This window comes from Peromyscus californicus, unplaced genomic scaffold, assembly GCF_007827085.1.
Source record: "Peromyscus californicus insignis strain IS unplaced genomic scaffold, ASM782708v3 Scaffold_15__1_contigs__length_86483966, whole genome shotgun sequence".
Taxonomy (NCBI): domain Eukaryota; kingdom Metazoa; phylum Chordata; class Mammalia; order Rodentia; family Cricetidae; genus Peromyscus; species Peromyscus californicus.
The window spans coordinates 50,208,336-50,226,787 of record NW_026294447.1 but is presented as its reverse complement, the minus strand read 5'-3'; the positions used below and the strand labels follow the sequence as shown (position 1 = coordinate 50,226,787).

Here is an 18,452-nt window from a genome sequence, read left to right as displayed (position 1 = left end):
GCAAGAGAAATACTAGACTAAGACTAAATACTAGACAAAGAGAAAAACAAAAAAAGTTCTAAAAATTCACAAAGCACACCTGAAAACTACCAAGAAAAAGATGAGTGAGAGACACAATGTAAAGAAGCCAAGTCACATGCAATTCCAACTATGGCTTCGTGGCAGGGAGGGAGGGGACAGAAGTCTCATCTAAAAGTAGTATTGGAAATTGAACCTTCAAGTGACAGCTGATCAAATCCAGTCATTGGTGACTGATGCCTGTATACTCAGCTCTAGGGAAATGGAAACAGGAGGATCAAGAGTTCAAGGCCAGCCTTGGCTACATAGCAAGTTCAAGACTAGCCTTGTCTATATAAGACTGTATGCATCTTTAAAGAGGGTGAGGAAGACTGAGATTTAGCTCAATGGTAGAGTGCCTGTTTAACATGTACAAAGTCTTGGGTTCTTGGTACATGCCTTTAATCTCTGTACTTGGGAGGTGGAGGCAGGCATATTTCTGAGAGTCTGAGGCCAGTGTGGTCTATGTAACAAGTCCCAGGCCATCTAGAACTACATAGTGAGACCCTATCTCAAATAAATGAATATAATGGGGGATGGTCTAGAAGGTGGCTAAGTCAATAAACTTTTCCTTGCAAGCACCCATTTAAAAAAATCCTAGGCATGAGGGCACTCACCTGGCAAGACAGACGCAGGAGGATCCCAGAGCCTTGCTGGCCAGCTAGACTAACCAAATCACTGAGGCCCAGGTTCAATCAGAGACCCTTCCTCCAAAAATAATATGGGCAGTGTTTGTGGATAACACTAGACATTAACTCCTGCCATCCACACAGAGACACCTGCACACAAGGTCACAAATACACAAACACATGTACATATGAACACACAAAGATGTTTTGTTTTGTTTGAGATAAGCTTTCACATTGCAGTTCTGGCTTATTATACCAATAATAAGAAAAAAGTCCTATTTATAGTATCTGAAGAAACAAGAAAGGGGGAGGGATGGAAGGAGGAAGGGAGGGAGGGAAAAAGGAAGGAAGGAAAGAAGGAAAGAAGGAAGGAAGGAAGGAAGGAAGGAAGGAAGGAAGGAAGGAAGGAAGGAAGGAAACTTAACCTAAAAAATAAAACAGCTCTTAATTAAAAACTTATAAGACAATGAAGACTGAAACTGAAGAAGACACCAGAAGATGGAAGTGTCTCCCATGCTCATGAACTGATGTAATTCATGTTGTGAAATGGCTCTTACCCAAAGCAGTCTACAAATTCAATGTAATCCCCATCAGAATCCAGTGACGTTCTTTACAGAAGTAGGAAACAATCCAAAAATCCATAGGTAAGCTCAAACACTCTTGAATAGCCACAGGCATCTTAAGCATAAAGAGCAGCGATGAAGAGACCATAATGCCTCATCTCAGTTTATATTAAAATCAGTACTGATGAGGTAGCTCAGTGGACAGGGGCATCTGTTGTGTTTGTCACCATGGCTGACAAGCTGAGTTCAGTCTATGGGATCCACCTGGTAGAAAGAAAGATTTACTTCTCCAAGTTACCCTCTGACCTTCACATGCACTCTGTGACACTTGAGCACTTGGGCACTTGCACACACATGCATACACACACAATTAATAATAACAATAGTAATCAATTAATTTAACTTAATGTAATTGTTAGGAATCGTGTGATCCAAATGTACCACACCTGGATAGATACCCAAAGAACTTAGTCATTATACCACCAGAGATGCATGCACATACATGTCTATTACTGCAATACTCAAAATAACTAAGAAATGAAAACATTGACACATGGATAAACAATATGTTGTACTATGGGATGTCTTTCTGAATGCTTTGAATATGTGTTCCTCCTATTGGCTAATAAATAAAGCTGTTTTGGCCTATGGCAAGGCAGCTTAGAGGCAGGTGGGAAATCCAAGGAGAGAGACAGGAAGACAAAGATGGAATGGGGACATGCTAGCCAGCCACCCAAGGAGCAAGATGCCAGCAGACCAGTAAAGCCACAGAACACATGGCAAAATATAGATTAGTAGAAATGGGTTAATTTAAGATATAAGACCTAGCTAGTAATTAATTAATATTAAGCCTCTGAGTAATTACTTTATAAGTGACTATAGAACCGCAGACCAGGCAGGACCGGAGAAACCTTCCAGCTACAATGTTGTACAAGTGTATTTTTCAGTTATAAAGAAACATTAAATCATGACATTTGCAGGAAGATGGCTAGTACTGGAAATCATTATGTTAAGTAAGGTAAGTCCCGCTTAGAAGAGAAGTGCTATGTTTTTCCTCATACAAAGACTCCACACTTAAATTTATATTGGGGGAATAGAAAGTAGAAAAGAGACCACACAAGAGGAGGAAGAGATCTTAAATGGGGTGTTTAAGAGAATTTATGTGACCTAAAAGCAGAGGAGAAGTCAGGTGGTGGTGGCACACACCTTTAATCCTAGCGCTCTAGAGGCAGAGAGAGGTGGATATCTGTGAGTTTGAGGCCAGTCTGGTCTACAGAATGAGTTCCAGGACAGCCAAGGCTACACAGACAAACCCTGTCTGGAAAAATAAAGAAAAAGCAGAAGAGAAGTCTGTCTGGAGAGAAGAAGGGGACCTGAAGAGGAGTGAAAAAAAAAAAACACCTAAAGTATAATGACTTTATTTATTCCATAATAAATATATATACATATATACACATTAGGAAAATTCCATAATTACACCTATCATTTTTTATAAAGTTAGTAAACTTTATAAACATTGTTTCTAAAAGTTGTGACTCTCATTACCATGTTTGCTGCCTTGGAATGTATGGATTGTGTTGTGGTAGACTGTTTTCATGCCCGAAAGACAGAGACTCTAAGAAACACTCCTCTTAGAATAGCCAAGATTCCTTGAAAATGTCATTCATTTCTTGATGAGGAATAATAGTATTGAGTTCTCCCGACTCATATGCATTCATGGAATTTGTTTTTAGGTTCATCGTTTCAAGTTTCCAGTCACACAATACCCAGTTACTTTGGAAATTTTCACTGAAAATGAAAAATTCGCCGTGGAACCTCCATATTTGGTTACCATGACTGAAGTGAATATGAGGCAAAACTGGCAACTAAGTATGGTTTTCTGTCGCCTATGCTTATCTCACAAGTCATTATATCATTAGTTCATTTTTAAATGACTGGATTGCAAAGCCTGTTCACAGGAAAAATAGCCAGGAGTTTTGTAGAAAAGGATTTGAATCATTGGCATGTTGACATTTACTTCTGTCATTTCCTTTTATGTTCTCATCACTTCCAGTATCCTGGATTCAGTGGTATAAGGGCAGATTTTTTTATTTGAACTGCAGGACTGAAGAGATTACTCAGTGTTTAAAAGAGTATAATGCTCTTTCAGAGGACCCATGTCAAGCAGATCACATAACTGTAACTCCAGCTCCAGGGCACCCTATGCCTAGTGTCTGCAGGGTCCTGTACATACCCACATACAAACATAATTACAAATAAATCTCTGGGACGGGAGAGATGGCTCAGTGGTTAAGAGCACTGGCTGTGCTTCCAGAGGACCTGGGTTCAATTCCCAACACCCACATGGCAGCTCACAACTGTCTGTAACACCAGTTCCAGGGGATCTGAAACCTTCAGACCAATGCACATAAAAAAAATCAAATAAATTTAAAAAATAAATATCTAACAAATAATTTGTAGCACAAAATGAATCTGAAAGTCCTGTTGTGGATTAGTAGCAACAATGATTAAGTTTGTGCTGTGTACCAGTTGAGTGTCTTTATTATTCACTACAACAGTTATCTAAATGTTTTAGGTATTGTCAGATATCCTGTAGGATGTTTCGAATTATTTAAGGGAAGTTTGGTGACTATGGTTTTTAGCTGAATGCGGTACTATGCAGTGGTAATCCCAGTACCTGGTAGGTAAAGGCAGGCATTCAAGGACAGTTTCCGTTTTATAGTGAGATGGGACCAACCTGGGCTACATGAGACAGTGTCCCAAAAAGAGGAAAGAAAAGAAAGAAAGTTTGGCTTTTTATGGTAAAGAGCTGAAAAGAGACAGACATATTTTACAACACAAAAGGACATTTACTTAAATTCTTTTTACCTCAAAATACAATTAGTTATATATTTTGTGCTTATTCATGTGTGAATATTTTCAGGTGATAGATAGATAGATAGATAGATAGATAGATAGATAGATAGATAGATAGATAGATAGACAGACAGATAGATAGACAGGCACACAGACACACAGACAGACAGATATGTAAGGGCTGGGCCTGTAGCTCAGTGGTAGAATGCTTGCCTAGAATGTTGGCAGCCTTAGGTTCAATCCCCATTGTTGTCCCACAGTAAGACAGGGAGGTGGCAGATAGATCTGGTGAAGTGGGTAGATTAAGTTAATTGGAGTTTTGATTAGTTATCACTGTATCACTGAGTTTGCAGACATTTGGTAGTCAGTGAGTCTTACTCTGATAGATTTCATTTTTATTCTTTTTCTCTTTTCCCCAGCCTCATTACAGTTTCCTATCCCTCCTCTCCTCTCAGTCGCTCCTCACATGATCCCCTCTTCCTCCACCATCCACTCTTTCTCCATTCTCTTCAGAAAAGTTTGTCTGCAAATTTAATACCTTCTTGAAGTGAAAACTCCAGGAAAGAAAGTAAAGCTCCCATATTCCATGATTAATATTTACAGTTTCTGTGGTATCCTGGTGGCTCTTACCAGGTTTGGAGCATTGACTTTTAAATTTGGAAGCATTTTACAAACTGACTCTGAAACTATTAAGTTAGTCATGGTGAGAATATTCCCAATGGAAATTAGCTAAGGAGACAGTCAGGGCTTCAGTTATTCACGTTGACTCCTCTCAACATTATACCACGAGGATTTATAACACCTACATCGGTTCACTTGTTTAGAAAGAATGACAAAGTAGGTGTGAAGAGCTGCTTACTTCTCCTGGAGAACCCTTAAGCAATCCTATGGTGCAACTTCACCGCCATCTTAGGAAAATCATTTGCCTACCACTATGAAAAACACAAATCATGACATGTCAGGATTAGTTTCTCATGAGTCAGAGACTAGAAGGAACTCAGGATGCAGCTATGTAGTCAGGCACTCTCCTTTTTTGAGGAAGGCACTGGAGCAATGGGAGGCAGTCAGTCTAATCTCCCTGAAGAGAAGTAAGGATGTAGTTTGGTGGTAGAGTGCTTGTCTAGTGTGAACAAGGCACTGGGGTTCAATCCCCAGTACCAGAAAATTTATTATTTTTTTCTATATATGGGTGTTTTTGCTACATGTCTGTACATCACTTGCATCCCTGGTACACTCAGAGGCCAGAAGAGGCCATCTAGAACTGGAGTCACAGATGATTGTGAGTTGCAACATGGCTGCTGGGAATCAAACCCAGGTCCTCTACAAGAGCAGCCCATGCTCTTAACCACTCAACCATCTCTCTAGCCTCTAAGTACCAGATACTTTTTATAAATGAAAATAGGAAATTCTCCCTTGAGCCCATACCCACACTTGGGTGTGTCTTATTTTCTGTAACTCTTTGAGATGTACATATCCATGCTCTGGGGTATACAGTTTGCTTTCTTTTGAGTGTCTCTTTTTCTCTCTTAGCTCTTCTGCTTAAGCCTATATTAAAGTATTCTTTAGTAAAACGCAACTCTAAAGGTACTTACAAAGTCAGCCAAAATTAAGAATTTGAGTTACCTTTTCAATGTGACACTGTAAATGTAATACTAAACAGTCTTATTAAATAAGAAACACAGAGCCAAATTAAGAGTTAAAAGCCCAAGAGATCAGAGCACTAGCAAATAGCCTTAAGCTTACCAGTTGCTGCTGTCCTTCCCATGAGAAAAGAGAGCAACTTCCTGTGTGTCTATATTTTTTATTGACTTTCTGTTCTACCTTCTCATTGGTTCTAAACCCAACCACATGACTTCTTCACTGCCTGTCTATACAGACCTCCAGGTCTCTATGGTTGGTACTTGGATTAAAGGCGTATGTCACCAAACAGGCTGTGTTCTTGAATACACAGACTCTGCCTGCCATGTGATCAGATTAAGGGCGTGTGCTACCACTGCCAGACTTCTGCTAAATGATTGCTATTAGCTCTGCCCCCCAGACAACTTTATTATTTAACATACAAATAAAATCACATTTCAGCCCAAATAAAATATCACCATATTACACAATAGAAAATTTCATTGTTCCTTACTATCTATAACAACTTTTAGGTAACATATGAAAATGTAAGTGTGCTTTAAATGTATTTCATATATTTCAGAGCACAATATGCCAGAAAACATTAAGAAAATGAAGGATTACTTAGAGCCACTGCTTAACACTTCAGTGTATAATCCTTTAGGTCTCAACATAAGTATAAGGGTGAGTTGACAGCATTTTCATTTTTACCATGTAGAGTTTAGAGTTAAACATTATGCTAAAGTAAGACTTAACATTCAGATATTGGTGATTGGTGGGAATAGCAGCTTTAGATATATAAAAAAAATGTTTCTTTTTTCTTTATTCCCTGGTTGTCTTATTTCTAAAGGAATCTGAATGCTGAACAGAACATTAATTGACTATTTTCTAAGAGATAGGTCAGATCAATTGGCTAAAGGGAAGCAGAAAAGTTGTTTCCAAAAGTTGGGGTCACAGGAATACATAAAGCATAGGTAAGTGTGAAAATGCAGAGGTATGCTAAAACCACAGATATGAAGGCTAGCTCAAAGTGTTCATGAAAGCCAAATTGTTTTACATTTTACTTTCAATATGAAAATAAAACTGCATCATTGAGTTCCTGTTTTAATACCTCTTCATTTTACACGTGATGTTCATGTCAGAATCCTTGGCAGTTCTTATAAATGACATCTATGAATGTGGCTCCCATTGATATTTTTGTTTAAAGGAACACACATGTTGATAATGACCATCTGTGTTTGTTCCACAGGGCTCTGAACTGTTTCACTTCAAGGTGTCTGTGGTCCCTGGGGTCAGCTTTTGTAACTTAGAAGAAGAATTTCAGGTACAGTAAATGCATAAAGTATGGAATGAGATGATGACTGAGAAAATGACACAGCACTTGTCAATCCAAGTTATGGATAAGGATGAAAACATGAGTAGAATTTGTGTGCCAAGTACGGCTTGGTCAAACTGTAGCCAAGAATGAGAGTGTGGGTGGTAGAGGATGCTGAATGTCCACAGAATTCTGGGTGGAATTCTTCTGTGTGGTTTATTGTGGTATCACAATGACCAGTATTTTACATTACCGTATCCAGAAAATGTAACCACTTTGCTTTCTCTTTTCAGATTTATGTCGATGAAGTACCGTTGCCTTTTCCAGGACATACACTAATTGCTGTTGCAACATCCGTAGTGCTAGGGGGATTAATTTTTGTATCATTTATATTCCGACTGCGTAACATCCACCCATTGAGAGCATTCCAGAGATATGTTAGAAGAAATACTGCAAACCCATCAACTATAAGTATCAGCTCAGAAGGGAAAGTCTGGATAGCGAACAAATGATAATTATATTTATTTCCTAGTTCTATTAAACATGTCCATACAATATATTTATATTTTAAAAATGCACATTAGGCACAATGCTATAGTGTTATTATACTATTATAATTCTAGTTGCTGTTAGTCAGTAGTTCCAATTTCCATTTTCTTATTTTTAATACATAGAAAATTACTTTAGCACTTGCGTGGTTTTGTTTTATTTTTTTAGATGGTTTTGGAAAATATAAAATGATAACCAATTTTCTGTGGAATGGGTTTTCTGCATTATTCAGCTCATATGGTCCAGAGTTCATTTTGTAGGGTCAGGTTCTAGATAGAATAGTGGTACAATGAGGGTACCATTACACCGTGGGAGTCAGACATGGAGAGACTAATCAGTGGATATGTTTTCAGAGCCTTGAAGGAAATAAAAAAGAAGAAGTCATTTCAGTTTCTTTAGGAAGGCCAAACGGTTTGTGGGACCTAATAAGAGGGGACGATGACTCCATGATGGAGTACTCGAAGAATATAGTGGTTGAGCCGGGTGTTGGTTTCAAACATGCAGCATACAGAACTCCAAAGGATATGCTTCCGTGTGCTTCTGGTGAACTTGTCCACAGGATCCAGGAAGTGATGGCTACACCCAGGTATCAGACTTGGCACACATGGCAGAGGTTTGTGAGGGAGGACAGTGCTATGGGTTCATTTGGGCATGGAGGAGGAACAGGGTGAACTACTCAGAAATGGCCATCCCCTCAGGGACTGTAAAGTTTAAGGTCAGGAGCATTCCCTTGTTTTATAATCACCTCTTACTAAGAAAAATAAGATTACCATGAATGAGAAGAGATCTCAGAGTCCCAAGTGTCATGGGCACTTAGTAGGAAGAAAAGCTTAAGGAGTCTTGTTGCTGGAATGATGGCTCAGTGGCTTAGAGCACTTGTTGCCCTTGTAGAGGGTGTGGGTTGAATTTCAGCACCCATGTGGTAGCTCACAACCATCTGATTCTTCTCTATTCTAAGCACACCTCACTGCTTGCCTCAGCTATGTTTTCTCATCACTGTGACCAGATACTTGACATTAACAAACGAAAGGAAGAAAAACTTCCTGGGGCTCACAGTTCCCTAGAGTAGTCAAGCATGTTAGGGAAAACATGGTAGTGACATGAGCTCCTCTCCATGTTGGCTGGAGAATAAAGCAGCTGGTCCTATCAACAGATGTGTAACAGAAAGTTAACCACAAGTGTGGTCTATCTATAACCTGATACTGTGTGCACCATCTGTGCACTGTGTCCAAACATTTCCTCTGCTCCCAAAACAATGCCAGCAGCTGGAAACCAGTTTATCAACTAGAGGCCTGTGAGTAACCTTCAAAACACAATCCAAATCATCACTAAGTAATTGAATAGACCCATTTGGTCTTAACTATGGTGTGTTCTTTATCATTTTTGCTAACATGCTCATTTGCATTGGATAGTCACGTAGAACCATCCTGCTACTGGATGCATACCATGTTTTGAGATCTTCCCAGAATCCTTCATAGTAAGTTTATTTAATTTTCCCTTACCTGTATGGTGACATAACACCTGGAATCCCAGCACTCAACAGGCTAAAGCAGGAAGTGGACTATACAATAAGCCCCTGTCTCAAAACTAAAAAAAAAAAAAAAAAAAAAAAAGTTTCGTTGTTATTTTTTAAACTTTTCCCCGACCTAGTTTTTCTTATTTTATATATTCTCTACCTGTCATTGAACACTCTCAGAATCTAATACCATCACTACTCTCCTCTCTCCTGCCAATACATGCTGACACAGTTTTTGTAATCAGGTATTTGACAGAGAATTTATATTTGGTGGTTTGAAAGAAAATGGCCTCCAAAAGGAATGGCACTATTAGGAAGTGTGGCTATGTTGGAGTAGGTGTGGCCTTGTTGGAGGAAGTGGGTCACTGTGGAGGTGGGCTTTGAGGGCTTATATATGCTCATGCCATGCCCAGTGAGATAAAATACTTCCTGTTGCCTGCAAGATGTAGGACTCTTAGCAACTTCTCCACCATATCTGCCAGAATGCCACCATGTCCCAGCATGATGATAATGGACTGAACCTCTGAACTGTAAATGAGCTACCCCAATTACATGTTCCCTTTATAACAGTTGCTGTGGTCATGGTATCTCTTCACAGCAATAGAAACCCTAACTAAGGGAAAAGTTGGTACCAGCGACTGGAGTATTTCTAGGATAGGCCTAACTATAGTTTTGTTTGGAAGAATTTGGACTTTGATACTTTGAGTTAGGAAAGCAGTGGAATGCTTTAAGCACTGCTTAATGGGCCATATTAGTAGGAGCATGGAAGAGAGTGATGCTAAGAATTATTTGAGTTGTCGGGAGCTCACCCAAGTGGTTTCAAAGGAGAAGAATTTTAGTATGTTGCCTACAGATTGTTCTGGTGATATTTTGGTGAAGAGTTTGGCTACTTTTTGCCCTTGTTCGAAAAGTCTGCCTGAGACTAAAGTGAAAAGTTTTAGATTAATTCTGTTGACAGAAGAAATCTCAAAACAGCCTAGTATAGACTCTGTCGTGTGGTCATTAATGTTAATTCTGATGAGGATTTATAATGAAAAAGAGCAAGCTGAGCAAATGAAAATACAAAATGTACAGATTGAGAAAAGGGGCATCAGGAAGTGGAATAAAGCTAAATCCTGTGTTCAAGGAGATAAACAGATTAAGAAATGGAATAATGGGAGTGGTAAGCTCAGAGCAAGATCCTACCCAGCTAAGTTTCCAACTTGTGGAAGGAATTAAAGAAGCTTAGAGCCAGGTGTGGTGTTGCACACCTTTGATCCCATCACTGGGAAGGCAGAGGCTGGCAGATCTCTGAGTGTGAGGCGAGCCTGATCTAGAGAGCAAGTTCAAAGATAGCCAAGCTTAGGCAGTAAAGGAAACAATCAAAAATAGAAATCTGGTGAACTATAATTGAAAGAGGGGGTCATCTTCCAGCCCCAGCAAGCAGCAGAACTTGACAGCTATGGCCACATGGTTCTGGCTTTAGAGTTAAGGAAAGAAGAAACTGGTTATAGAATTTGCCTCTGCAGCCGAGAAAAGCTGATGAGGTTTGGCATGTATCAGGAGTGTCCCTGAATTGAGGCCTAGATAGGCCATTTTTTGAAGCTGTGAAGTTGAAGCCTGGATTACCATGGAGACCCCAAGATGTTAGAGATGGAAGAGTTGTGGGATACCTGCCAAGAAAAGCTGCTAACAGGGATTGGAACCAGCCCCAAAAAAAGAAATGTGCTGCAGTCAAGTGTTTTGACATCAGACATGGAAATGCAGAGTTTGCAGGTGCCCAGCTGGTTTTCAGCCTTACTTTGGTCCAGTATTTCCTCATGCTCCCTTCTCTATGTTTTGGAATGGTAATGTATATCCTGTGCCATTATATGTTGGAAGTATGAGATCTGCTTTTTTATTTTGATTTTAGAGGGGGATTACAGTTAGATTGCCATGAGTCTCAGAAGAGACTTTGGACTTTAAAACAAGTATGAGACTGTTATAGATGACTATGGGGACTTTTGAAGCTGAACTGAATGCATTTTTACACTATGGTATGGCTACAAGCCTTGGGGTCCTGGGAGTAGATTGTGGTGGTTTGAAAAAAAATGGCCCCTAAAGGGAGTGGTACTGTTAGGAGGTGTGGCTTTGTTGGAGAGTGAGTGTTGCCGTGTTGGAGGAAATGTGTCACTGTGGAGGCAGACTTTGAGGGTTCATATATGATCAAGCCATGCCCATGTTAGACAGAACACTTCTTGTTGCCTGCAAGATGTAGAACTCTCAGCTATTCTCCATAGCCTGTCTGCCTACATGCCATCATGTCCAATCACGATGACAGTGGACTGAACCTCTGAGTTGTAAGCAAGCCACCCCGATTAAATGTATCCTTTATAAGAGTTACTGTGGTCATGATGTCTCTTCACAGTAATAGAAACCTTAACTAAGACATATACCTAGCATATTTTTTAACGATTCTCAAATATCAATAATAAGAAACTAAAAAAAATCTTGTTTTTAAAAGGATAATTATTTGAACATATACTTCAGCAGAAAAATAAAAACATGAGTCTATAGTGTGGATCCTGAATTCCACTCTTCCCCAAAAACCTATTTGTTAAAGGCTGGTAATGTTGGGAACTAAATGAAAAAAATACCTTTGAATGCTGGGTGTGGTAGGATGCCTTTAATCCCAGTACTTAGAAGGCAAAGACAGGTGGACTTCTAAGAGTTCTGGGCAAGCCTGGGCTACACAGTGAGATCCCATATCAAAAAAAGAAAAGAAAAGTAGGAGGAGGCGGCCCAGAAGGAGGAGGAGGAAGAGGAGAAAGAGGAAGTAGTTTGAGGGATGGTGCCTAGCAGGATGTTCTTAGGTCTTGGAGCATATGCCCTTAAAATGGGAGTTTTGAAGCTGGAAACATGGCTCAGTGGTTAAAAGCACTTGTTGCTTTTTCACAGGACCTAGGTTCCATTGCCAGCACCCACATGGTGGCTCACAACTGTCCAGTTCCAAGGGATTTGATGACCTCTTTTGATCTCCATGGGCACCAGGCTTGCATATGATGCAAATACATACATGCATGCAAAACACTTATACAAATAAATTTTAAACTAAGAAATTATTGTGGAATATTGGTCCTTTCTTCATTTTACCTGGACGTAGAGTAAATGGGTGGCTCCATCACATACTCCTCCCTACCATTGCCATCCATCACCTCTACTACCAGAGATCTAAAAGCAATGGTTCTTCCAAGTCATGGGCTGAAGCTGCTAAAACACTGACCCAAAATAAACATTTTCTCTTTTCAAATATTTGTTACAGTGATTAAAAAGTAACACAACATGGCAAATAATGACATGAAAAGCAACCTATAGACAACAAATCAGGGCACAGAAGGATGGCTCAATGGGAAAAAGTGCCTGCCACCAATCTGGATGACCTGATCTCTGGGCCTCACATGGTGGAGGGGGTGAACTGATGCCTGCAAGTTGTCCACTGACTTCCACATGAGTGCAGTAGCACAGAGAGTCCATACACAATAAATAAATAAATGTAATAAGTTGTAGAAACCTTCCCCTGAATCTTTTTGTAAGGCTATTTAAGCTTTAACAACAAAATTGAGCCAGTGTGATAATGCATACCCATAATCTCAGCAATTGAGATGTTGAGGCCAGAGATCACCATGAGTTCAAAGCCATCTTGGGGTATGTAGTAAATTCCAGGTCAGACTTTGTCTCAACAAAATTTGACAGGCACTTTTCACTTTTGAAAATAAATGAGAATTCCAAATACTAAATAAAACACAGCAATACAACATATGAATCTAGTAGTGCATGCTAGAATTCAAAGATAATCAAATTCCAGAAACTTAACACATATTACATTACAAACCAGATATATTAAAAGGGATCATTAGAGAGCTGGAGATATAGCTCAGCAGTCAATTCTTCCTGCTGCTCTTGCAGAAGACCTGAGTTTGGTTCCTAGAACCTACACTTAAGAAGTATGTGGTAGTTTGAGTGTGTTTGGCCCCTATAAGCTCATAGGGAATGGCATTATTAGGAGATGTGGCCTTGTTGAAGCAAGTGTGGTCTTGTTAGAGGAGGCTGAATGACACACACCTTTTAATCCAGACCTTGAGGCTGGAGGACACACCTTTAATCTGAGCTACACTTTCTGTTGGAATTGTATCACTATGGGGGCAGGCTTTGAGGTTTCATATACTCAGGATAGCACCCAGTGTGTTGACTTCCTATTGCCTCTGAGTCAAGATGTAGGACTCTCAGCTCCAGCACCATGTCTGCCTGCACACTGCCATGTTCCCCTTCATGATCATAATGGACTGAACCTCTGAAACTATAAGCGAGCCACCCTCAATTAAATGTTTCCTTTATAAGACTTGCCATGGTCATGATGTCTCTTCACAGCAATAAAAACCTAAGACAAGGTTCCTGATGAAATCTGGTAGCTCTGTTTTTAAAAAATATGAACATTTTCCCTGAGCACACTGTCAAACATTTAATCCTAGCACTCAGGAGGCAAACAAATTTAGACTTAATTTCTCAGTTTCATGGAATGGCCTCTTAAAGTCTCCTAGGAGGGAAACTATCTAGTATTGACTATACATACACACACACAGACACACAGACACACACACACACACTCTTTTTTAATTTTTAAAAATGTGTCTTTATCATGTATCTTAATCCCATTCATTCCCTTTCCCTTCTCACCTGCCCTCAACCCCTGCACCCCACTCAAATAAAACAAAATTCAAGAGAAAAAAGGAAGAAAATAAAATGAGAAAAATACAAGAGGGGAAGAAATTAAAAATCTCATCATGGGAAGCTGCAGTGAGACCCAACAATTCACACCATATACCCCTTTGCCCATACATCTCTGCTCGCAAATATTCATTGCAAAGAGTCATTGGTCTGGGTCGAGGCCCCTGGTATCCACTACAGGTTTGATGCTGAGCCCCCACTAGAACTCTTCCTGAACATCCTGCTGCCCCCCTGTGTTGTGGAAATCCTGCAACTTTGGGTCTGTAGGTCGGATCCCTTCCCGTGCTCCAACAGATCATAGATAGAGTGAATGTTGGGGCAGGCCAAGTCATAATCCTGGGTCTGGGCCCTGAGAGGCTGTATGGTTGGTCCACCAGATGGAAAATGGGGACAGCTCTCCCATGCTCACATCTTCAGGCCTAGCTTACTCACATCTTCACTAATAGGATTGGCTCTATTGTGCTGCCCTGGTGAGGTACAGGGCCTGTTCTCCCAAGGGTTGCACCTGGTGGGTGTTAGGGACAGCTCTCCCGCTCTTATGATCACAGGGCAGCTCTCTCACCTCCTCCAGGCTTTGATGGGGGTGGGGCATCTCTTCCCAGCCCATGCCACTATGTGGCAGATAAGGGTTGGGGCTAGATCTACCATGCTCACATTCTCAGGGTTGGCTCACCTGTGCTCTCATCAACAAGGTCATCTGCTGTGCTGCCCAGACAAGGTACAGGGCTCACTTTCCTGTTTCTGTGTGTTGCTGGTGGTCAAGGGATCAGCTCCATCACCATCTCAGCCCACTCCCTCCCTCTCTTGTATCTTCAGATATGAACCATATTCTCTCCTTTCTCTCCCTCTCTTTCTCTCTCTCTCTTTGTCTCTCCCCCACCCCCTCTCCCTCGCGCTCACTCTCTGTCTCCTCTGCCCATACCTACCATAGCTCTGTTCACTCTGATAGTGTCCATCTGGCTGGGTGGGCTCATATTTTCCCATCAGAGTCTAGGGTGGGCAGCCCCAGGCCTGGTGTAGGTCTCCCTGACTCACTAAGGTCACCATGACGCTGGGCTGGGTATGCTTCCTCATCATGAGATCATATGGCACCAGGTAGGCTCCTGGTTGGTGTGTTTGGCTGCACTCTGTCCACCCTGGCAGCATGGCGTGGGGTGGGCACTTGGCTGGAGTTCCTCTGTGGGCAAAGATTAGAATACCCTGCCCCTGCTTAGCTGCATTGTGTCCATCACTCATTCAGGCCCGGGTTGGGCAGGCAGCTCCTGCTTGATTGTGGCCCCTGCAGATCCAAGAGTCTGAGGAAGCCACACACACACACACACACACACACACACACACACACACACACACACACATTTTTTTAAATGAAAATCTAAAAGTGGGGGGAAAGTACAAATGGCCAATTAATACATGAAAATATTCAACAACCTTAGTTATCAGGAAATTATATTGGAATTCCATCTCACCTCAGTTGGAATGGCTATCATCAAGAATAAGAATGCTGACAAGGACGGGGTTGGGGAGAGAACTTTATTGCATTGCTGAAATGAATATAAGCTAGAGAGTCTGTGACTAATCTCAATGGTATAGTTTTGCTTTTTTTGCCTCATCTAAAAAAGTATTTCTCAAGAGATTTTCACCTTTTACTGGTTTTATACTTTCAGATGACACATTTAAGTATTTAATCACCTTGTGTTGATGTCATATAGAATGATATGAGGATCACCTTTTGTTCTTCTGTGTGTGAGGGTCTAGTTTTCTCTGCACTGTTTATAGAATAGAGGGACATTACTCCTTTGTGTATTCTTGGCACCTTTGTCAAAACCACATCTCATTGAAAGAATTTATTTCTAGGATCCCTGCCCTCTTCCATCAGGAAGTGTGTCTGTACACCAGCATCCCCTGTTTTCATTAGTGTTGCCTCTAGTTTTGCCCTTTGTGTTCAAGATTGCTTTAGCCATTTGAAATAGTTTCTATTTCTGTCAACAGTTCTATACTGTAACCCTCAGCAACCTGAGGAGTTCCCTAATGTTTAGGGACCTCAACACAGCTTAAGCAGGTATTTGTAGTTTCAACACAGAAAAGAATTTCAGGCCTAGCCAGCATGATGAAGTGGAGATAAAGATTTATATTAAAGATATTAAGAAAAATATCACTCAAGAAGATGACACCAAAAAGCATGGATATGGGCATCTCTAAGGGAGAGTCATGAAAGTAAGACATCCTAGTATGGACATGATTTCCTCAAGGGAAAGTATGATATATAAAATATATGTAAAATTGAAGCCGGGCGGTTGTGGCGCACGCCTTTAATCCCAGCACTCGGGAGGCAGAGGCAGGTGGATCTTTGTGAGTTCGAGGCCAGCCTGGTCTACAGAGCAAGATCCAGGAAAAAGGCGCAAAGCTACACAGAGAAACCCTGTCTCAAAAAACCAAATATATATATATATATATATATATATATATATATATATATATATATATATATGTAAAATTATGGTGGCTTTTGGGTTTTAGCTCAAAAGATTGCTAAGGAATCTTTTTTTCTTTCTCTCTTTTAATAACTAAAAACATAGGAGAGATATATAGGTACCTTGGACAGATTTATAATGGGATAAGGTAAAAGCAGAAGTCACAAGGAGTTTCATACATGTTCTTTCCCTACTAATGGGGTTTCTGGTACAATTCCTGGAAAAATTCAGGTTTACAGATAGGAAGGGAGAAAGGCCTTAAACAGTTGTTTATTGTGTCAAAATCCATGCTTCTTTGTTAGTGGAAGGCTCAACTAGATGTCTCGGTGAGGGACTCCTCTCTCTTCTCCTGTCTCCAAGATTTTTCCTGTCTTTCCATACTATATCATTTGCATACAAAGTTTTAAGGTTTTTTCTTTTTCTTTTTCTTTCCTATTTATTATTATTAAGAAATTTTCTACTCATTTTACATACCAATCACAGATTCCCCTGTCTTCCCTCCTCCTGTCCCCCAGCCTTCCCTCCCTACTCATACCCCATTCCCACCTCCTCCAAGGCAAGATCTCCAATGGGGAGTCAGCAGAGCCTGCTGCATTCAGTTGAGGTAAGTCCAAGCTCTTCCTCCCTGCACCAAGGCTGCACAAAGTGTTTCACCATAGGCACTATGCTCCAAAACGGGTCATGCACTAGGGACCAGTTCTGATCCCACTGTCTGGGGGCCCCCTATACAGTTTAAGCTGAACAACTGTCTCGCCTATCCAGAGGGCCTAGTCCAGTACCATAGGGGCTCCTCAGCTATTGGTCCACAGTACATGCATTTCCACTAGTTTGGATAGTTGTCTCAGTAATTTTTCCCATCAGGGTCTCGATGTCCCTTGCTCATAGAATCCCTCCTCTCTCTCATTGATTGGACTCCTGGAGTTCGGCCTGACACCCAACCGTGGATCTCTGCATCTGCTTCCATCAGTCACTGGATGAGGGCTCTATGATGACACTTAGGGTATTCGGCCATCTGATCACTAGAGTAGGCCAGTTCAGGCACCCTCTTGACTATTTCCAGTAGTCTATGGTGGGGTCATCTTTGGGGATTCCTGGGAACCTCCCTAGCACTCTGTTTCTCCCTATTCCCATGATGTCTTCATTTATCATGGCACCTCTTTCCTTGCTCTCCCACTCTGTCCCTGCTCCAGCTTGAATCTCCTGTTCCCCTATGTTCTCATCCCCCATCCCTTGCCCTCCATTACCCCCCAACACTCGCAGTTTGTTCATGTTGATCTCATCTATTTCTCCTTCGCTGGGTGATCTATGTGTCCTTCCTAGGGTCCTCCTTACTAGCTAGCCTTCCTGGAGCTGTGGGTTGCAGTCTGGTTATCCTTTGCTTTACATCTAGTATCCACTTATGAGTGAGTACATACCATGTTTATCTTTCTGAGACTGGGTTATCTCATTTAGGATGACATTTTCTAGTTCCATCCATTTGCCTGCAAATTTCATTGTTTTTCTCTGCTGAGTACTACTCCATTGTATATATGTACCACATTTTCTTTATCCATTCTTCAGTTGAGGGGCATCTAGGTTGTTTACAGGTTCTGGCTATTACGAATAATGCTGCTATGAACAGCAGGTGTCCCTGAGAAAATTGTCATTGGGAATTTTATTTGAATTGCATCTGTTTCATGAGTTTTCCTGGACAGATGTAGAATTGGTACTAGAGTCTTATCCTCAGTCAACTTTAACTCCCTATGTATACCCTAGTCCTTCCAAGGCCATTTACAGCTGGGAGGCAAGAGGAAGAGGCTGAGAAAACTAGTGCTGAGTTCAGTGAGAGATCCTGCTTGGCAGGAAAGGTGTAGAGTGGTAGAGGAGGAGAATGAATGCACACAAATGTGCCCATGCACTCATAAATACCTATTATGGAATCAATCAGGCATACCTTTGAGAGTGCTTATGATGGCTCTTTCAAGGAGCATTAACAGAAAAAGGAAACCCTGTGGTATTACCAAACCATGGGTTAGAGTCCCAGATTGAATAAAAGGCAGGGGAGGGGCATGGAGGAGGGGCAGCTGAGCATTGCATTCCCTTTTCTCTGCTTTGTAGCTGGAGTTCATGTCCGGTACTGTAAACCTGGTCCAAATC

At 41.0% G+C, this 18,452-nt stretch overlaps 1 protein-coding gene across 1 annotated transcript in view; it reads left to right on the top strand.

Annotated features, from left to right (window-relative positions):
• The window catches only part of LOC128110625 (cation channel sperm-associated auxiliary subunit beta-like), a 195,021-nt gene extending 187,472 nt beyond the window's left edge, over window positions 1-7,549 (top strand). The window contains exons 23-26 of the mRNA XM_052738258.1: window positions 2,983-3,118; window positions 6,306-6,406; window positions 6,972-7,046; window positions 7,331-7,549. Coding sequence (XP_052594218.1) covers window positions 2,983-3,118; window positions 6,306-6,406; window positions 6,972-7,046; window positions 7,331-7,549 — 531 coding nt within the window. The remainder of the gene's footprint in view (window positions 1-2,982; window positions 3,119-6,305; window positions 6,407-6,971; window positions 7,047-7,330) is intronic.
• The last annotated feature ends 10,903 nt before the right edge of the window (window positions 7,550-18,452 follow it).